General features: G+C 43.2%; 2 protein-coding genes across 2 annotated transcripts in view; one reads left to right on the top strand and one right to left on the bottom strand.

Moving 5' to 3' along the window:
* The window catches only part of KIF15 (kinesin family member 15), a 39,783-nt gene extending 37,234 nt beyond the window's left edge, over positions 1 to 2,549 (bottom strand). Inside the window, exon 1 of the mRNA XM_083577624.1 lies at positions 2,447 to 2,549. Within this exon, the coding sequence (XP_083433750.1) occupies positions 2,447 to 2,465 (19 nt within the window). The 5' untranslated portion in view covers positions 2,466 to 2,549. The remainder of the gene's footprint in view (positions 1 to 2,446) is intronic.
* Positions 2,550 to 2,704: 155 nt separating this feature from the next.
* KIAA1143 lies at positions 2,705 to 21,294 on the top strand. Its single transcript, XM_083578369.1, has 3 exons — positions 2,705 to 2,845; positions 8,741 to 8,888; positions 18,416 to 21,294. Exons 1-3 carry the CDS (start codon positions 2,738 to 2,740, stop codon positions 18,619 to 18,621), a joined length of 462 nt encoding a protein of 153 aa, XP_083434495.1. The 5' UTR covers positions 2,705 to 2,737; the 3' UTR covers positions 18,622 to 21,294.
* Positions 21,295 to 21,911: the final 617 nt, after the last annotated feature.

Here is a 21,911-nt window from a genome sequence, read left to right as displayed (position 1 = left end):
TTTTTCATGAAAATGCTCTTTGCCAACTGCACCATCCGATTCATGTCTCAAGCCATGGGTAGGCAAACTAAGGCCCGGGGGCTGGATCCGGCCCAAATGCCTTCTAAATCCGGCCTGCGGACAGTCCGGGAATGTGTGCTTTTATTTAAAATGCATCTCTGCGTTATTTGTGGGGCATAGGAATTTGTTCATTATTTTCCCCCAAAATATAGTCCAGCCCCCCACAAGGTCTGAGGGACCGGCCCCCTGCTGAAAAAGTTTGCTGACCCAAAGAAAAAGAAGGAACATTTTTTCATATGTGGTGGGAATGTAAGAAAGTAAAAAACTTCTAGGAAATGATATATAATGAGATGAAAAAGATGTTGAAATATACATTTTTTTTAAAAAAGCCAGAAGCATTTTTACTTGGTATTATAGGCGAGGATATTAATAGACAAGATGTTAAATTGTTTTTATATGCAACAACAGCGGCCAGAGTATTGTTAGCCCAGAAATGGAAGCAAGAAGAAATTCCGACGAAAGAATGGCAGACAAAATTAATGGACTATGCAGAATTAGATAAAATGACAGGAAGGATTCGAAACCTGCGGGGCCAGAGATTCACAGAAGATTGGAAGAAATATACAAATTATTTGAAGGGCAACTGTAATCAAAAATTACGCTAGTAGGAGTACAATACGTTTTGTAAGGAGAAATATATGAAACACTGCGAAGTAGAGAAAGAATAGAGATATTAGTTATGAGATCTAAATGTAAAGTGAAAGTAAGAAATGTATATTCAGTGAATAGATTGGAAAATTTTCAGATGTGATTGATGCAAGTCAAAAAAACTGTATAAGATGTAAAAGTATGTTTAATTATTGTTGAAAATGATATGTTAAAAAATGAATATATATATATATATATATATATATATATATATATATATATATATATAAAGAAAAAGTTTGCTGACCCCCCCGCCTCCGTCTTAAGCAGAAACAGATCCCACCGAGTTCAGTGGGGCTTATCTTTAGATAACTTAAAAGCTGGAAAGGGACCATGAGGGTCATCTAGACCAACCCCCCGTCATGCAGGATCCTTCCCCCCCCAAAAATGGGGCTCAAACCCCACAACCCCGAGATGAAAAGCCTCATGCTCTACCAACTGTGAAGATCCCAATAAACAACTTAGGAAAGGGCATTGTTGTTGTTGTTTAGTCGTGTCTGTCTCTTTGTGACCCCATGGACCAGAGCATGCCAGACACTCCTGTCTTCCACTGCTTCCCGCAGTTTGGTCAAACTCATGCTGGTAGCTTCAAAAACACTGTCCAACCATCTCGTCCTCTGTCATCCCCTTCTCCTTGTGCCCTCCATCTTTCCCAACATCAGGGTCTTTTCCAGGGAGTCTTCTCTTCTCATGAGGTGGCCAAAGTATTGGAGTCTCAGCTTCACGATCTGTCCTTCCAGTGAGCACTCAGGGCTGATTTCCTTAAGAATGGAGAGGTTTGATCTTCTTGCAGTCCATGAGACTCTCAAGAGTCTCCTCCAGCACCATAATTCAAAGGCATCAATTCTTCGGCGATCAGCCTTCTTTATGGTCCAGCTCTCACTGCCATACAGCACTACTGGGAAAACCATAGCTTTAATTATACGGACCTTCGTCCAAGGTGATGTCTCTGCTTTTGAAGATGCTGTCTAGGTTTGTCATTGCTTTTCTCCCAAGAAGCAGGCGTCTTTTAATTTCGTGGCTGCTGTCACCACCTGCAGTGATCATGGAGCCCAAGAAAGTAATATCTCTGACTGCCTCCATTTCTTCCCCTTCTATTTGCCAGGAGGTGATGGGACCAGTGGCCAAGATCTTCGGTTTTTTTCATGTTGAGCTTCAAACCATATTTTGCGCTCTCCTCTTTCACCCTCATTAAAAGGTTCTTAAATTCCTCCTCACTTTCTGCCATCAAGGCTGTGTCATCTGCCTATCTGAGGTTGTTGATATTTCTTCCGGCAATCTTAATTCCGGCTAGGGATTCATCCAGCCCCGCGTTTCGCATGACGAATTCTGCATATAGTATTCCTTTTTTTAAATATTTCTAAAAAGGGGGCGAATAGCCTCCTTCAGTTACAAGGCGCCCCACATAACCGTGGGGGGGGGTGTTTGTGAGGGAGCCTCGGAACCTCCCCGCGGCTTCAGGGCTTGAGCTGCGTGTGCGGGTCCGACCCCATCCCGTCGCAGGGAGTTCCGCGGACCCCGCCCGCCTCCCGCCAAGAGTTCTCCTGCTCGCACGCAGAGTTCTCGAGCCCCAGCCAGCTCTGCCTTCCTCAGCGCCGACTCCCGACAGCAGCTAATGTGGGGGAAACCCCGCGGCCGCTAAATAAATGCACAGGGCGAAAGAGCTTTTTCCTCACAGCTCCCGTCCAACCTCCCTCCCTCGAAGCCCCATTTCTCCCTCACCGCCGTCTTTCCTTACCTTTCGACCCGGGGGCCATTCTCCGCCCCGATAACCCCCCTCAGCAACTTCGACTCCTCTGAGGGCTTAAAAGCCTGAAAATGGCGCCCTGTTTAAATTTGGCGCGAACGAAGCTACCGCGGGGGCAGCCATTTTGGGGGGCGGGGGAAAGGGAAGGCCTCCGTCACGTGAGAGAAGGCGGGAAGGGAAAGGAAGATGGCGGGGAGCGGGGTGGGCGGGGCGTCGGCGTGACGCGACGTGAGGCGCCGTCGCTCGGCGTTCACACAGGCCTAGGTTTACCTCAGCGGCACCATGAGCAAAAAGAACCAGGTTTCGTACGTGCGGCCGGCCGAGCCCGCCTTCCTGAGCCGCTTCAAGGCGCGAGTCGGCTACCGGGAGGGGCCCACGGTGGACACCAAGGTAACGGCGACGAGCGCCCGCCCCGGGGCCCTTCCCTGGCCAGGCGGGGAAAGGCGGCGAGAGGGTCGCCCTGGTGTCCCGGCTTCCGCGCTTCATAGAAGCGGAAGGGCCCACGGAGGTCGTCTGTAGTCAGCGCAGGGATCTTTTGCCCAGAGTGGGATTCGAACCCACGACCTTGAGCACAAAGGGTCTCGTGCGCTACCCGGTTTCGAATTAGGGTTGCCGCCTCTGTTCTGGCAAAAGGCGGGGCGGTTGGGGGGTCGATTTCCCCCCAGATCTGGTGCTGAAGTGACTTCAAAGCTTTGCCTAACATCATAGCCCCTCTGGAAATGCCACAATTTGGACAGACCCAAAGCTTGAGTACATGGCCTTTTGCACACCGTTTCAAACACATGCGTTTGGAGAGGGTCCCTAACTTGGATCCTTGCTTAGGGATCCTCTCCCTAACAAGTTAGGGATTCCTAACTTGGCAAAGATAGAGAGATGATTTGAAATAACAGGACAAAACTATCAATACGGGGTGTAGTGTTTTTATTTATTTATTTATTATTAATAAATATTTTTATTTGAATAAAAATCCCCCCTTGAATAACTTTCTTTCCCTGGAGTATCTTTCTCCCCCTGCATTCTGTTCTCTTCTCTTAGGGAACATCCTAACTAATGAGATCCCAAATCTTTCACTCCCAAGTGCATTTTTATTCTTTAGCCAGAGTGAATCCCATCAGTGTGTGCAAGAAAGAGATGGGGATAGGAAAAGACCTGCTTTCTTGAGAAAGGAAGGATCCGATCACAATGACTGGTGTGCTATTTTTGCAGAAACAAACAGCAGAGGGAGTGCAAGCTAAACGGAATTAATCTTACTCCTCGCACTTTGCAGCATAAATGGCCACTTTGACCAACAATCCCAAACCAGCATGCATGGAATGGCATTGCTGGCTTTTGATCTGGTGTCAAACCCTTAACCTGTGCTTCATTTGATAACAGAAGTTATAGGTAGATCCCCTCCCCTACAAAAAAGCACACTCTAAATGCCTACGATTTAAATAGGAACATAAGAAGAGCTTGCAGGATCGTACCAATGGGCCATCTCACCAGGGTCCGAAATTAGCAGGGCGCCAGGAGCATTTTGCATCTAAAGATTTTCCATTTGCGAGCACCTCAAAAAGTCTAGGTGCCGTTTTTTGAACCTGACTGACACTCAAGGATTACTGGAATGTATGTGCTTTGAAAAGGGACATGGGTGGCGCTGTGGGTTAAACCACAGAGCCTAGGACTTGCCGATCAGAAGGTCGGCGGTTCAAATCCCGGCGACGGGGTGAGCTCCCGTTGCTCGGTCCCTGCTCCTGCCAACCTAGCAGTTCGAAAGCACGCCAGTGCAAGTAGATAAATAGGTACCGCTCTGGCAGGAAGGTAAACGGCGTTTCTGTGCGCTGCTCTGGTTCTCCAGAAGCGGCTTAGTCATGCTGGCTACATGACCTGGAAGCTGTACGCCGGCTCCCTCAGCCAATAAAGCGAGATGAGCGCCGCAACCCCAGAGTTGGCCACAACTGGACCTAATGGTCAGGGGTCCCTTTACCCTTACCTTTATGTGCTTTGAAGCCTCAAAGTATATAGGAGTTTAACAATAAAGAGCAGTTTTGAAAACAAGTGTGGTACCAATATTTTTACTGTAAACACCAAATTAAACATGTATTAACAATTTCTGCTAAAAATGTGATATTAACAATGTGTCACTTATGTGAATTGCATCTTAATTCATGCTTATCAAAATAATAAATATAAAGTGTTGCTGACCCCCCCCCCCATGGCGACTAGATGTTCTGTTTTGGCACCCAGAACCCAGACCCCCCAAAGCCGTTTGGCACCTACCTTTTCTGTCCCAGTTTCTAACACTGCATCTCATCCATCATCCACAGTAGCCAACCAGATGCCTGTGGGAACCCCCAAAGCATGACTTGAGCACAACAGCCCTCTCCCCACTTGGGATTTTCCAGCAACTGGCATTCAGAAGCATCACTGCTTCAAACAATTGGTCCTAAACCCAGAGAAGTGCCTATGTCAGATTTGCATGCATAGCCAGGCTCTTTGTCTCTCTTGACATAGCAGCCCTTGGGCTTTGCGCCACCAGCTGTTTGCGAAAGAAGTGGGTGAAGACTGAGCTTTGAAAGTGGTTCGTGTGAGAAGGACGAGTCCCAAAACAGATATGAAAAGCCCCACTGCTCGTGCCCAGCCCTCGAGTGCATGCAAATAAGCTTGTTGGATTGAATCTCTGTAGGCCTCTCTTGCTCCGTACGAGGGTGACACACAAATTCACGAAGCATTCCATAAGGCTGTTGAATAAGGCTTCCACTGAAGTCATTCTAGAAATTAATAATTGTACAATTGTCTACAGTGCTGGTTTGGTTGTGAAGCAGTTGATAAATAAATTAAAGCCAAATAAATAAATATTGGAGCCACCCCAGACTTGTGCATGTTTATTAAACACTTGACTGCCCCTTTGGCTATAAAGCAGGGGTAGGAGTTAACTTTTTACCCTTAAAAGGAGCATATTGGTGGAGGGGAGTGAAACTTGGCCACCCCCCACTCACACTTACCCTGCCATGCTTCTCTGCTTTACTTATTTTTTCCCCTTGCCAGTATTGGAGCCAGGCAGGGAGGGGCAGCTTTAAGCAGCAAAGAACAGGGAAGTAAAGATTGGGTGGGTGGGTTTGCCTCCCCTGTGGGCCTTTTAAAGTATAGTTACATACCACCACCACCACCCCACACTGTGTGGACAGAGCATGGATCACTCACTTGGTTAGAGTGTGGTGCTGATAATTCCAAGGTTGCAGGTTCGATCCCCATAAGGGAAAGCTGCATATTTCTGCCTTGCCAGGGGTAGGTCTGATCATTAGGGTCTCTTCCAATTTCATGATTCTATGTCTATGTGAATTTGCATACAATTATGCTCTCTATCCAAAAGCAAAGTCCAAAAGACTCAAGCCATGCAGCAGTCTTGCTGATGTTAATCAGGTCTGGGTCTAGTTGCAGAGCAGACCTTCTGGGAACCTTATATACGCTGCCTTGGCAGGGCAAAAATCTAACAAATACGGTAGTATTTTTTTGCACATGGAACTTGCAGCAAGACTTTGGAGTATGGAATGCTCAGGGTTGTTCAGGGTTCCAGCCTGCCTTCCAGCCATGCCCTTTTGCAAGACGGACCTTTTCTGCAGTGGCTCCCCATTTGTGGAATGCTGGCGCCTTCATTATACCAGGCAAAAACATTCCTCTTCAACCAGGCCTGTGACTGATTGACATTTGATGCCCTTTTGAATGTGTTGTGTGAGAGTTTTGTTCTTATTTTTAATTATGTATTTTGTGTTTTTTATAATGTAATATTATGTTGTGAACTGCCTTGAAATCTACAAGTGAAGGGCCGTATACAAGATAGATAGATAGATAGATAGATAGATAGATAGATAGATAGATAGATAGATAGACAGACAGACAGACAGACAGACAGAAAGTTTAGTTTGGACAAACCAGGCAAGATCCTTTCTTAATGAACAAATTGTCAAAGGGGGAAAAGGCAGCAGAGTATGATAAAGAGGAGGAAAAGTAATATTTCCATTTGTCCTTAGTAACAACGCTTCTCTGACAGTTTCATGCAGTGTGATGGAAACCAATTTGTAGCTCTGCATTTGATGTCTCGTAGGTTTGATTGTTTTCCTATTCTGCCTGCGCTGGTGAGTGTTCTGGGGCTGCAGAAATGAGAAGCAGTACAAACCTTCAAGCTGGGTTGCTTTGCGTAGATAAAAAGCTGTCACATTTTGTATTTTAGATGCAAGCTGACTGACTAGTTGCACTTCACAGAAATCTGAAAGCATTTGAGTTGCTTTCGGTATAAGCTGTCTTTGAAAATCACAGATTCGCAAATCTAGACTGGATTCCAGAAAGATTGGTGGATTCCCATTGGGCTCCCGGAAGGCCATATATACACTCATGGGGTCTGAGCTGGTGCTGACAGGAATATGAGACCTTGGGGTTGTAGTGGAGAGCTCCATGAAAATGTCAACCCCGTGTGTGGCAACTGTGAAAAAGGCAAATTCCATGTTATGAATTGCTAAGAAAGAAATGGAAAAGAAAGCTGTTGATATCCTAATGCCACTATATAAACATGTGGTGTGACCGCATTTCAGATACACAGGGTACAGTTCTGGTCACCACACTTCAAAAAAGATATTGTAGAGCTGGAAAAGATTCAGAAAAGGGCGCCAAAATGATCAAGAGAATGGAGCAACTCCCCTATGAGTAAAGGTTGCAGCATTTTGGGTGACTAAGAGGTGAACGTGGTAGAATTTTATAAAATTATACATAGCAAGGAGAAAGTGGATAGAAAAGGCTTTTCTCCCTCTCTCGTGGTTGTAGGTGTAGAGGGTAAAAATCAACAAAAATCACCTGTCCTGTTGTGTTAGTGGAGCCGTCTAGATCCAAAGGTCTTGTACAAGTGCAAGGGCACCAGTTGGATTCTACCTGTTGATTCTAGCTGATAACTGGAAGCAAGTTTTGTGTAAGATTTTTGGAATCTGTAGCTGTAAACCAGCTCAAGAACATTACATCTTTTGCCTAAAAGGTAAAGGGACTCCTGACCATTAGGTCCAGTCATGACCGACTCAGGGGTTGCGGCGCTCATCTCGTTTTATTGGCCGAGGAAGCCAGCGTACATCTTCTGGGTCACATGGCCAGCATGACTAAGCCGCTTCTGGCGAACCAGAACAGCACACGGAAACGCCATTTACCTTCCCGCCGGAGCGGTACCTATTTATCTACTTGCACTTTGACGTGCTTTCGAACTGCTAGGTTGGCAGGAGCAGGGACTGAGCAACAGGAGCTCACCCCATCGCGGGGATTCGAACCGCTGACCTTCTGATCGGCAAGTCCTAGGCTCTGCGGTTTAACCCACAGTGCCACCCGCTTCCCACACACATCTTTTGCCTACTACTTTTCAATTAATGCTGCAATCCTAAGCATACTGACCTGGGGAAAAAACACTGATTCCTGTAAGACCTTCCAGTGAAAATGGCTAGGATTAGGCACAAGAGTGACATGGTGTGTTCAAAAGTCCTTTAAACAGCAGTCCTCAATACCCGCTCAATTGGAATTACTCCTGTTTAGGATTCGGCCTTTATGTTTTATCTCAGCAAAACCTAGAACGGCAGGTCACTATTTATCCCAATTGACAACTGAAAAATGAACTGAGGCAGTGAAGGTGTAGTTTGTCCACGGGCTAACTTCACGGCAGAGGTAGGACCTGAATGCCGCTTCATGTTTAACCAACACCAGACTGCACTGACTGTTAACTGTCTGAAAGTTTTGTTTTCTTTCCTTTTCTTTTTATTAGAAAAGTATTGGCTTCTTACTTGCTGGACATAGTACATAATTAAATGCATGGTTTACCTCAAAGTGGCATTCTTACAATAAAACTAAATGATGTGTGGGATTCAGGTGATGTAGTTGTTATTAGAATTATTTTACTATATAAAAGAAGACCCTTCAGAAAGAACAAGACTGAGGAACCTTTGACCCTCCAAGTGTTGCAGAACCACAAGTCCGTTTAACCCTGATTGTTGGCCATGATGGTTGGGGGTGATGGTAGTTGCAGTCCAACGATGTCTGTAGGGCCAGAGGTTCTCCAGTCCCGACATAGAAGATAACAGGGAGAAGCTGTTCCAGCCAACCTTCTTCCTGACATTTTATAATTTCATGTTCTGCCAATTCCGATTATTGTTTTGTCTTTTCCTTAACCCAAAAGAACTGGTCAGATGGTAGTAGATGACTGCAAATCTTCCTTCTCTTACCTTAACATTATTTTGGGAATGACCGTCTGAGTAGCTTAGCTTTCTTCCTTTCTTCCAGAGAGAACAGCTCCCAGCTGATGACGATGACGATGGAAGCGACAAAGAGGATGAACAGCCACAGGTGATTGTTTTGAAAAAAGGGGACCTGAGTGCCGAAGAAGTGATGAAGATTAAAAAGGAGGTTAAAGAGACTCCCAAAGCCACAGGTACGTTTTGTAAATACTAAGTTCAGCATTCTTTACTAAGCAGAAGGAGCGTTTCTATCAAGCAGCCTTCTAATTTGTCAGTTACTTTGGATACGATGCCTATCCAACCCCCTGCTCGGCTCACTTTGATTCCTTATTGCCCCTCTCCCTAGCACTCTCTCTGTGTTGATCTTCCAGTACTGCCACCAATTCCCATTTCCCTGGTTTGCCATTGCAAGTTGCTGCCTTTCTCCTTTCTGCATTACAGCTGCTTCATCTCTCTAGGGGCTCCTTTGGGTGTGCTTTCTCTCTCTCCTCCTAGCTTTAGTTAGAGATAATGGTTAGAGATGCAGGGTGGAACTTAACAGCACAAGTGTGACAGCCACGGCAAAGGGACAGAAAGACATAACCGCGTTTAAGGCAACTGCTTATTGTTCATCTGTTTCGAGCGACAATGGAGTGCGCCTCCCGGGGTGAAGTCAAACAGCTGGAGAGTCACAGCACTCGCTTTGGCTGCAGAGACCCATAACTTGTAACTGCTGCCTCCTGCATTGTTTTTGCTGCATTAGCAGCACCAAAGTGGCCTCTCCAAGGTGCAAACCTGGGCACCGTGTATGGAGGTCATGGGCTGCTTAGATGAGTGTTTCCCAACCTTTTTCCAACCATGGCCCCCTTCTGAACTTGTTTCCTTCCTGTGCCCCCCATGGGCACAATACAAATCTAAGGTTCTGCCCCATTAACAAAAGCCTGCCCCCCAACAAAAATCCTGGCTACGCCCATGCCCCCCCTTGTCCTACTGGTAGAAAGGTAGCTATTTAAATGTTTTGTTTGTAAACAGTTATTTGACACACAGGGGGAAACCTACATATACAGTCCAAAAGGTGCACAGGGAGTTCTGTATAAAGTGGAACCTCGTGTTACGTACCGTCCCTCTAACAAATGCTTTGGGTTATGCGCTCCGCTAACCCGGAAGTAGATGCTCCCGGTTGCGACCTTTGCCCTGGGATGCGAGCGGAAGTCGTGCTCCGGCGGCACGGCAGCAGTGGGAAGGCACCATTAGCAAAAGTGTGCCTCATGTTACGAGCGGTTTACCTCCAGAACGGATTAAGTACGTAACACGAGGTACCACTGTATATGGGAGAAATTTTAAAAACAAGTGGTCTTCACTGACCTGGTGCAAAAAGATCTTATCAAGCAGCTCGGGCTTGCCCAGCCCTACCCATTGTTGTCCCACCACCGCACTTACCTGACCTGGGGGTTCTGGATCGTGGGCTCTACTTGTCAAAACGGGAGTCTCGGTGATCGCCCTCTCCTGCCGGAAACAAACCAGGACTGCTCCAAGAAAACACACATGGCAAAAAGGAGCGCTAGGCCCTGGTGGGCCGCCCCCTTACTCACTTGTGATTGGCCAAGCGGATAGCCAGCCTATCAGGATTTTTTAAAAAAAACAAAATTGATTTCTCCCTTCTCACTTCCCTCTGTGGCCCCCTAGCCTCATGCTGTGGCCCCCCATTTATGCAATTTTCACCTATGCCCCCCCTTGGAACATCCTGGAGCCCCCAGGGGGCCATATGCTCCCCCATTGGGAAACACTGGCCTAGATAACAAGACACTTCACTGATGTGGTCCAAAGGAAAGCAGACCAATACATTTGGCACCAGCTTGGCTGCAGGAGTTGGTGGAAAGAGGTGTACAAGACACCACCCTCAGGTTTTACTTCTGAAGCTTTTCTCACAATTGAGTACAGCCACAAGGCAGTGGAGGTTTACGATCAGAGTTTTCCTTCTCTCAGATGGTGTACCTGCCCTATTGACAAACCCCATCTGCCCCTCACTTCCCTCTACAGCATGCACAGAAACTGCCTTCTTGACCATTTGGACCGGCACTTGGTCTCATCCACTCAATCCGCCAGAGCCTGTCTTTTCATGCAGGGAAACTCCTTAACTCACTGAGGGTTTGAGACTCCTCAGCTACTCTCACCTGGTTTAGCTGGCCAGTTAAAGCCATTTCCTGGGATGTGGCTGTTGTCACGTGCTGACAGCTTCTAGGAGCCACAGGTGAGAGCTGCGTGCAGGGTGAGGACCAAAGGTGGACAAACTACCCCAGAACGAGCATGATGTGCCCCCCCCCACCAGAGGCACTACCTCTCCCCTTACACCCCAGCTGCTTATTTTTTTTTTATATATATATATATATATATATATATATATATATATATATATATCTCACAATGCACACAAAGGAGATAGACAGAAACACACAAACATCAGTTTGGCAGTGATTCCATCAACCACATTTCTTTCAGAGGATAAAGCAGATCTCTCCTAACAGAATTGTTTTTAGCCACAATCTAAACATTTTCACTTAACCTTAATTTATTGGTAGAAGCTAAATTAGTTTCTAAAAATGAAAAGAGCTTAAGTCTGTCTCTGCGCAACATTTTTCTGTAAACCTTCCACTTGAATCCTAGAGAGAATTACTGTCCTGTCAAAGGTAATTTTTTCTGAGATAAAATTTCATAGAAGCAGAAAATGGTAATTGGTGTATAATGCCTTTTTCATGTATTCATTATAATCTCTAGAATTGATTTTTTCTGCTCCTTTTCTAGTACATCTGGCCTCTGGGACATCGTAATGTATGCACAAGTCCAAAAACTTGGCAGCGAGTGTCCTTACTCATTTAAACTGTAATATTATTCTAGTCTTGTTCAATTTGCTTGGTTTCTCTCTCTCTCTCTCTCTCTCTTGTTTGGTTTTTTTTTTTTAAAGCCATATGCCACACATTATCTGCTTCGGCATCAAAGTACACTTTCTACATCCCAAAGTGCTGCTTTAGCACTTTGTGAGTTTGTGCTGACGTGTAGCTGATCGGCAGCCTTACTGACTTGCTGTTATTTCTATAACCTTGTGTACCACTTGACTTTCAACACCGGGACAATAGATTGGTTTCCATCACTCTTTATTTCAACACTTTTTTCAGGCGAGAAAGAGAGACATATTTAGTTTAATGATGCCGGTGGCCTGAGAATTGTGAGGTACCATACCAGTGGGAACATTAGAGCGAAGCCTTTCTGAATAAGTGGCTAGAGGAACATGTACAGTTGGTGCTGGAGAAAGCCAAAAGGTTTGCAGTTAAGCTATTCAGTCTTCTGCCTTTAGTGAGTAAAGATCATGTTGATGAGCCCTCAGCCCTGCTGTGGTGACAGATCTACATGGCTTTCCCGCTTCTGTCTTGAATTGCTGGCAGGCAAAGGAAGCCTGGAAGAAAGCTCCATTTAATATGGGACTCTATTATGGAGAAAGAAACTGAGCTCTGTGCTGTGTCTCTTAAGTTCTGCACAGCATTGTGGAAACTGAGGATTGTATAGATGCCTTTGCAGTCTCACAGTACCCCTATTGAAATAGACTGTTAAGAGGGTGGCTTCACAATATAAGTTTTTAAAGCACAATGTGTGTGTGAAACAGATGCATATTTTCAGTCACATCAGGATTTCTTGCTATATAATGTAAAGGTGGCCTGACACATGAAATAATTGCATCTGATCCCTAGTACAGTCATACCCTGGTTTTCAATCACCTTGGGAGTCGAATGTTTTGGCTCCCGAACGATTGAAAACCAGAAGTGATTGTTCCGGTTTTCAAATGTTCTTTGGAAGCCGAACGTCCAACGTGACTTCCTGCAGCCAGTTGGAAGCTGCGCCTTGCTTTCTGAATGTTCTAGAAGTCAAACGGACTTTCGGAACAGATTCCGTTCGACTTCCAAGGCACCACTGTAATTTTTTGATATTATAATATAAAACAACAACCCATCAACTTTCTGCGAAGAACCCACAGAGATAAAGAAATGACAATTCTGGGAACTGAATTTGTGTGTGCATGCATATAGAACTGTGATTTACCTCTTTTAAAACAAGGTTTTTCTTTTTCCCTTTTGAAATTGTCTTAATAAGATTCAAAGTGGAGAATAAAGATATCTTTGGAATGGCTGTGTTTTATTTAGCTAAGTCGTACTCAGAGTAGACACATAGAAATCAATGGACCTCAGTTGGTCATGTCCATGAACTTTAATGAGTCAACCTTGAATGACATACCTTCAAAGTGCTCCAACAGGAACCCCGCCCCCCCAAACCACTTTCTCCAAGGCTTTCTTTTTTAAAAAGTTTTTATTTATATTTATTTCAAATTTATACATTTCATTAGTTTTACAATCAATTTAACATTCAGCGTTTGACTTCCTTCCCCCTCTTTCTGCAGTTCCTTAAATTTATTTTTTAATCTCTTCCGCATATCCAAATTCATTTAATTTGCTCATTTAATTATCTACTTTAAATATATACTCTTATCAGACTGCAGGTTATTACAACAATCCTGCTAATGTTCTTATCTGTTTGCAATTTATCTGTAAATATTCAACAAACCATTTCCATTCTTTTATAAAAAGTTTGTTATCTTGATTTCTTATTTTCCAGCAAGTTCCACAATTTCTGCATATTTCATAAGTTTTTGTATCCATTCTTCCTTTGCTGGGACTTCTGCTTCTTTCTACTTTTGGGCGAGTAGCATTCTTGCTTCTGTAGTAGCATACATAAATATGTTTCTATACAATTTAGGTAGTTCTGTCCCTATAATTCCCAAAAGAAAAGCTTCTGGTTTTTTTTTTTACAAAAGTTATTTTGACCATCTTTTTCATTTCATTGTATATCATTTCTCAGTAAGCTTTCTCCAAGGCTTTCTTAATCACTGGAGGAATATGAAGTTAGTTCCCCATCATCTGGAACTTCTCCAGGTTTTCGTGGCCAGGGTTCAAAATCCGAGGCAGAGGACTTTATTTGGGAAGGACCAGGAAACTAGTAAGATCCTTCCTTAGAGGCGCTGCTGGAGAGCTCAGCCTCTGAAGGTTCTTGGTCCGGGACCACAGCAATGACACAAACAATATTTGTTTAAAGGATTTTAAACGTCATTTGTTTAGCATTGTCCCCAGTAACATTGCCAGCTATTTTTAAAACATTGGTTTCCTTGTTTGTGCCAAATATGTTCTTCCTGGGCAGTCTTAGCTGTGCTGATCTGTTAAAGCTTTAATGTTGTTATTAATGTTTTATTTCTCTTTCTGTCAAAATTAACTTCTGCTTCATTTCTGTAAAACCTAACCATTCACCGGCCTACAACTGTCAGCTCACTTTCGATAAAAAGCAATTCCTCTCAAATTCCTGGGTTTGGCTGTTGTCAGGCTTCTAACAGCATTTGTTTCTTTTACAAATCCCTCTCTGAACTTTTCAAAGATAGATAGCTCATCAGTTTCTGGAGGTCATTGGCCCAACTGTAGGATGCGGTAGAAATCCATCACTCTTGTATCTCAGAATGGGTGAGATGTATTTTGTTCCTAGCTAAAGGAAAAGTATCCTTTCTTTCTTGCTTTTTTTGCAGGCCCTCACAAATCAAAGTTGCTTTCCTTCAACATGTTAGGCAAGCTGATTTAGGACTTCATCTCCTCTTTCTCATTCTTCCTGCAAACTGCTTGCATAAGACTTTACCTGTAGTCATTCCTCGCTGATTTATTCCCCAGTTCACCACTGCTGACAATGTGGAGCGGAGTCAAGGGCTCCCAAAATTGGTTGGTGTTGTTGATTGAAAGGCTTTGATCTCTGTGAGCCAACGTATCCTATCCTAGTTCTCTCATCTCTCTCTGCTGGCAGGTTTTCTTTTCTTCTGTAGATAAACTATGAGTCAAGGTCTGATTTTTAGGTGTGTGTGTGTTTCATTAAAAACATTGTTACAGCATATTTATACTAGTCCCTCTGATTTCTACATCATCAGAAAGATCAACCCTCTCTCAGTGCCACTTTAATTAACACACCACCATATGATCTAGAAAATCCACCATCTCAAAATGGTGCATGCCCCCTCAGGCATTGACGTCTGTCTGCTCTGCATCGTCTACAATCATGAGCAGGGTGGATAAAAATCAATGTTATTTTTTAAAAAAAATTTTAAAAATGGATTTTTTTAAAATTTAAAATGGATTTTTTAAAATTTAAAATGGATTTTTAAAATAAAATGCTTTTGGAGGAAAAATATTTCTAAAGGTAGTTTTCTATTTAAGTTACATTATAGTCCAAAAGCTATTCATCAGGAAATAAGGATTTGTTTTAAGTTTTTCATGTGTGCTAAAACTCAAAGTTTTTTTAAAAAATTGTTTAACCACATCAGTTAACATACATGGATACATATGCTATAATGTTCTTGTTTTAGTTATACAAATTGTTTAAATTGTTATTAAGGAAATGATTCTTTTTCTCCTTCCAGTAAAGCACAGCAGAAAAGTTGTCCAAATATAAACAGTTAACTTATTAAATCTCACAATCATTTCATAATTATCTGTCTATGTATTTCTAATAGTATAACCAACTCAATAATTTTTGATATAACTGTAAAAACTACTCTGAAAATTTATTATTCCAAAAATGAAACCGTCATCTAGTTGTAAATATTAAGATTATACCAGCAAGAATGAGTCTTTCTGTAAAAAAGAAAAGAAAAAAAGATTTAAATCAAGTCTTACTGATTAGTGATTTAAATCGATTTGATTTAAATCAAATCCACCCTGATCATGAGCTTTCTTTTGAGTCAACTTTCTGTTCATCACCTGCTCTTCCTGCCAGCCCTTGGAGTCATCCACTTTCTCCCATTGCTGGGATAGGCCATAGTAGCTGTGCTGTACCATTTAATTTTGTTCGAAGTTCTGGCAGCTTTCAATGGAGACAGGTAGCGAAGTGGGAGTCTCGGTCAGTCCATGGGTAGTAAGCCATAAAACGAGACCTTGTACGGGATAGTAGAGAGAAAGAGAGAACATCGGTCCAGCTCAATCCTGCCCTACCTGTTCTGCCTTATTTTATTCAAAAAGGCAGCTGCGTCGAGCAGTAATGGAGAACCAGCTCTTGTCTTTGCTGAGGTCTGAATGCGAAACTCTTAGAATACATAGCTGAGTTTGCTTGGATCCCAGAACTGGTTTAAAATAGTGTAATTGTTACGACAGGAGTGCATTCTATATTCCACTTTGTTCATATTGAATCCACCTTTGCACTGCTTTCCATGACGGCCTTGATGGAAAAGGTACCATGTACCGTCACAGCTGTGGCTTATTATAAATCTCAAGATAATGGTGTTGCAAGGGCACAGAGTAAGTTATTAAATGAAGATCAATCAACCACAGTGTTTCTGGCAAGTTTCTATTAGAAAATTGATTTTTAAAACATTCTGTTACTTAGTTAAGAAAAATGTGTTGCCGAGGAGAAGCTTAGATTTTTCTTTCAATGCTCCGCCACCTATAAATTATCAAAATTGCAAGTCATCTCAGCATAAGGCTTTGCTTGTGATTCATGGCGCTAGCTTTCATAACCTAGCAAAACAGTTTTGAGATGCTTCAATCTTGCCGATGATCTTCATCTCGCACATTACCAGTCTCAAGAGTTTGTCTTCATCGATTTCCTCAAGCAACATTTACTAGCCTTCACATACTGCATTATGATGCCCTTTATGCATCGTGGTTGCAATCCATCAGTCAATGCCTCTTATGCAACCACCATTTATTTCATTGCGGGTTTCACCTAAGCTGTGCTGCGGGGTTTGGTAGGTTATACACCTTGTATGCGCACAATGACATAGTTTAAATGTGTTGACCAGACCATGATTTAGCTGTTGTGAATGGGCTATATTCTGTCCTTCCAATAATAATAATAACAATAATAATAATAATATCTTTATTGTCATTGTACAACCTGTGTACAATGAAATTATACGAGCCTCCCTCCCTTTACATACTCAATCACTCAATCTTTATTACGGTCCAGAGACCCAACAAATCATTACAAATCAATACACAATTCATACAGCCTACCTCCAGGTTAATCAAGCATTTTGTTTAGAATATAGGGCTCATTTGTTCTTGCAACCACTGATAAAAACTTTGCCACTGCTAACGTTCTAGCATTTGTCCGGTCTTCCAATAGGAACCTGACATAGTGAGCCTCTGATTTTCCCAGGAAAGGTACCAGCAAGGGTAGTATCAGTTCAGCCCTGGCCTGCTCATATTTTGCACAATGCAACAAAATATGTTTTATGGAATCGATGTCTTGAGCACACGAGCAAAGTCTGTCCTGGTAGGGAACTCCTCTCAACCTGCCATCCAACACTGCAGAGGGAAAGACATTTAGTCTGGCTTTGGTGAAAAGCCTTCGGTAGTTTGGTACTGTCAGGTTTTTAATGTAAGATGTTAACTTAAAGACATACCCATATTGAACTCCTACTGCCAGCGGACTACAGACTGCGTGTGATCGAGATCGCAAGTCACTGTGTGCATTATCCCATAATCTTTGCTTTAACGTCTTTAGGGTGCCTTCATAACCCAGGTAATACAGTTGGGAGGGAGACAGACCAATAGAGGTGGCTTTACATACTCAAGATTCCCTTCCTGGTCTGTGGTAACTATATTATTTTATTTATTAATTGCATTTATACCCCACCCTTTTCTTCAGCAAGCTCAAGGTGGCGTACATTGTTCTCCCCCTCCACTTTTAACCCCACAACCACCCTGTGGGGTAGGCTAGGCTGAGAAGCAGTGACTGGCCCAAGGTCACCCGGTGAAATTCATGGCTAATTTGGGGATTTGAACTCTAGCCTTCCGGGTCAGAGTCTATTAAATCGGGCAAGAGGCAGACCTTAATTTCAGTGGGTCTGCTCTTACAGTAGTTAAGCTTGGTTGGATACCATCCATACTGATAGTACCTGGAAAAAATAAGGAAACTTTCAAGTTTAGGGTCATTTTATTTTTTTAATTTTCATTTATGAATACCATTTAAGTTAACTATATGCTTACCTACTACATTAGTTACGAAGATTCTTTGTAACGTTTGCCAATTTCCTTCAAATAGTTGCATCAGATTTCTTCCACTCTTGCTCATTTTGAAGTCAGGCGATCCTGGGCTTTCATATATGAAATTTTGAGAAATTTCATTGCAGTGGACCAGATCAACATATTACAGCGGCAGCACATCACTGGGCCAACCTGACCTTGTTATGACTTCCACCACATATAGTGTAACTAAGACAGAGTGGGGGGGGGCATATTTAGACAAATTAATATTGAGAAAGATGGAAGGCTACCTTATAATGGCTTAGACAGCCTTTCTCAACCTGTGGGTCCCCAGATCTTGTTGGACTACAACTCCCATCACCCCTAGCTAGCAAGGCCAGAGCTCAGGGATGATGGGAGTTGTAGTCCAACAACATCTGGGGACCCACAGCTTGAGAACCGCTGTCTTAGACCATTGCTTCATTTTAATATTTTCTGCAGTGGCTCTCAGAGTTTCAGATTGTGGTGTCTCTCAGCCTTTGCCTGGAGATACTGCAGAATAAGCTTATGCACTACTGCAGCCTTTTCCCAGGATACTTGAGCTATCCGTTAGGATTATCATACTTTTTTGAAACTCAGAAGGTGGGAAAGTAGAGATGTGAGAGTGTGCACATAAAGGACTATTTGCATTCTTACCCTAGATGAAGAAGCTGACGCTGGAGATGGAAAGATTATGTTTAGGAAACCTCCCAAGCGTTCATCAGAAGAGAAATACTCCGGTTTGACGGCCACATCAAGTAAGAAGAGAAAAGAGACAAAGAGGATTTCTCCAACCTCCCAAAATACAACCAAACAAGTAAAAAATAGCAGCTTGCTTTCGTTTGATGAAGACGAGAGTGATGATTAGGAGCAGATTCGGATAGACATACAGTTTTTCCTCACAGGCAGAAAGTTGAGCTGAGCGCACCATGGAAACAGAAACGGAATGGGACTTTTAATTTTATTTGAATGCTCATCTATAGTCATGAAAGATCTTTGTACAAAACTATGGAAAAAAATGAAATCCGTACAAGTATAATATTCCACATAATCTTTATTGGTGCACATATAAATTTTCAGAGAGATTTATCTGCCAGCCAGTCCCCTTATTTTGTTTCCACAAGAATTTAGTGTCAAAAGATGACATCTGTATGTGCATATTTACTCAATTACACCTGATTACCCAAACGGAGGAATGTAAGGTCTGTTTACTGTGGACTAAAAATGTATAATGTTGCTTTGGCAAAGCTGTCTGTTGTATCTCAAAGGACCGAAAGAATTGCTGGGATTCTGATCACACTGGGCATATTGATTTCAAAAGAAGAAACCCTGCCGCAGAGTGTCCTTTAGTGGAAAAATATTTGGAAGTTCAGTGTGTTCTGTAACCAGGAATGGATTGTGTGTTGCTACAAAACATGTAGCAGGATTAACAATGTAAAGCTTCATCAAGGAGCTGGTCCGATGTTGCTGGGTGCAACAGCTGTTTTTAGTATAGCTGATATTTTAATGCCATGATTAAATGGCTGCGTGAAATTATTTTCTGTGATTCCGTTTTTACCCACTGTTCTTGAGAGAATAAAACTGTTTCTCCCCAGGCTATAACTTAAACTTTCTTAGCAGTATTTCCCCCCAAATTATAAATGATTATCCTTTAATCTAGAAGGTAACAGAGGCTCCAAACATATGGAGACTAAAAAGACCCCAATGAATGGATTATCCAGTCTCACTCTGAGTCTTAAGAAAGGATATCCTGTTTCTAAAGCATTCGGGACAGATGCTTAGGTACAGCCCACTTCTTTCTTCTATGACCTCACATCATCTCTGATAACTAAGAATACAAACTATGGTTATGCCATTGAGTTTCACTTCCTCCTTCCCCATGTGTCTTAGTGACAGCAGTTAAGCATAGCATCCTTTCCCCTTGGAGCAGACTGTGAAGCTACTCAGCATGTGCAAATGTCCCATGTGGAGAGGCAACACAACGTCTTCCTTAATTTATTTCAGTAATCCAGAGAAGGGGACATCACCCAGTTACAGAGTTAAGGACATTCAGCAGGCTTATGTCGACTATGGTATTCAGAAAAATATCTATGGCAGGCATCTTCCCATATGGGATTTGTGGGTGCATATATCTGCATGTAGTCAGCACCACATACCGCTGGAGGTTCCTAGATTCATAAGAGAGGAGGTGCAGAATTATCATCATTGGTGCCTATCTAGCCATGGCCACTGTGGTGATACATCACTGCAGCAGCTGAATGGCTGATGGTAGCAACTGCCTTTACTTCCCTTCCAGATATCCCAGGGCTACAGCAACACATAACATCGCCATGTGCAAACCCTCCTCCTGACAATGTGACACATTCTCACACACTTGGTACAATAGAGTATGGTGAAGAGATGACCTTCTGTGCCCGGGTGTCCTCTGGACAGAAAGAGTGACTGATTTCTTGGATAGTTTATGAACCAAAGAGTAGCTCCATCTTTCTGCAGATCAGTTTGTGTATTGGAATGCATATCTCTGAAATGCAGCTTTCCCAAGATACAGTGGTACCTCGGTTTTTGAGCATCTTGGGAGCTGAATGTTTCAGTTTTTGAACGCCGGAAACCTGGAAGTAATTGCTTCCATTTTTGAATGCGTCTCGGAAGTTGCACATGTTTTTCAATTTTCCCAATTGAACTTGCAGCCAGCCCTTTGCTCCTTGGTTTTTCGAACGTTTCAGAAGTTGAACGGTCTTCTGGAAAGGATTACATTCAAGAACCTGAGGTACCACTGTACCACAATTGCAGAAACTGCTAATGCAGACAAATAATAAACAAACAAATAAATAAATAGTTTATATGAACTGCCCTTGGATTTGGCTAAAATGGAGCTTACATATAAACACACTTCCTGGTTGGTTCCACTGCCATTTCCCCTTTTCAGCAGGGTTGAAAGTAATAAGGATACATTAATAAGGGACAGTCGATGGGGCAGAAGCTTTGGTCTAAAAGAAGGTTTGGCCTGCAGGTTGTGGTAAGAGACCGGGCCTGGATTTGAGAGAGATGGGAGATGGCATGGTGAAAGGAGGGAAGAACTTTAAGGATGGAGGAGTTCTATTAGAGAGAAAACAGTTTAGATTCAGGCTGAAGAAGTGGGTGGGGTTATTTGGAATGGGATGAAACTCACCCGTAACACAAAAGCACACACTGAAGTTGCTGAACTACAACTCCCATCATCCCAGACCATTGGCTATACTGACTGGGGCTGATGGTAATTGGGTTCCAAGAAGATGCATAGATTCCATACCGCTATAGTAAGCCTAAACAGGTATGCACATTGTGCAGGTGGGTTATATGCATAATTGTAGACTTCTGTTGCTAAACTAAAAGGAAAACTAATGTGCACTTCCAGAAAAAGAAAAAGGGCAATGAGAATTCTGTGTTTCTGGGATGTGACTGTATTAAATATTGTTTATGCTGATCACCATAGTGTATAGCTGTTTGCCTGCTTAACCAATGAATAAATGTACTCTCCAAGGAACTGGAAGTGTGCCAGAAATCCTCTGGACTCTGTTTTCTACACAGAAATGCTCCCTGTGCGTTTTTTCCCACACAGTCGGCAAAGCAACTCACATTAGCTGAAAGGTAATTCCAGCGCTGTGTTTATCAAGGTGGTGAATGATGCCCAAAAGATCAAAGAGAATTAAATTGACCTTGAAAGCAGGAAGGGGGCTGGCGACAGAGAGAAACCATCGAGCTGATTCTGCATAGGCAGAAACAGTTGTTAGGAGCATAGTAAGCAATTGTATTTAAGACCCGTCCTTTTTGAGAGTGCTACTAGGGTTCAGTGAACAGAGCATGCAGGCCACTTGCCTACTGTTTTCTTCGCTGTGCTGCCCCATGTACAATCTGCCTTCAACAGGTTCATTATTGGCTTGGTGGCTTTTCCTCTGTCTGCACACAGTTCAGCAGGGACAAAAAAAGCACTCTGAATCCTAACCTGTCCTCCACAGGCATAAAAGGTAAAGGGACCCCTGAATATTAGGTCCAGTCGTGGCCGACTCTGGGATTGCAGTGCTCATCTCGCTTTATTGGCCGAGGGAGCCGGCGTACAGCTTCCGGGTCATGTGGCCAGCATGACTGAGCCGCTTCTGGCAAACCAGAGGAGCGCACGGA

This window comes from Podarcis filfolensis, assembly GCF_964270895.1.
Source record: "Podarcis filfolensis genome assembly, chromosome: 12".
NCBI lineage: Eukaryota > Metazoa > Chordata > Lepidosauria > Squamata > Lacertidae > Podarcis > Podarcis filfolensis.
This window is presented reverse-complemented; position numbering and strand designations above follow the sequence as displayed.

What these genes read in the sequence shown, in the direction of transcription:
- KIAA1143 (XM_083578369.1), top strand. Translation starts at nt 2,738, where the DNA reads ATGAGCAAAAAGAACCAGGTTTCGTACGTGCGGCCGGCCGAGCCCGCC. An exon ending in GGCCCACGGTGGACACCAAG is followed by an intron (nt 2,846 to 8,740) that starts GTAACGGCGACG and finishes CCTTTCTTCCAG; the next exon opens with AGAGAACAGCTCCCAGCTGA. An exon ending in AGAGACTCCCAAAGCCACAG is followed by an intron (nt 8,889 to 18,415) that starts GTACGTTTTGTA and finishes TTCTTACCCTAG; the next exon opens with ATGAAGAAGCTGACGCTGGA.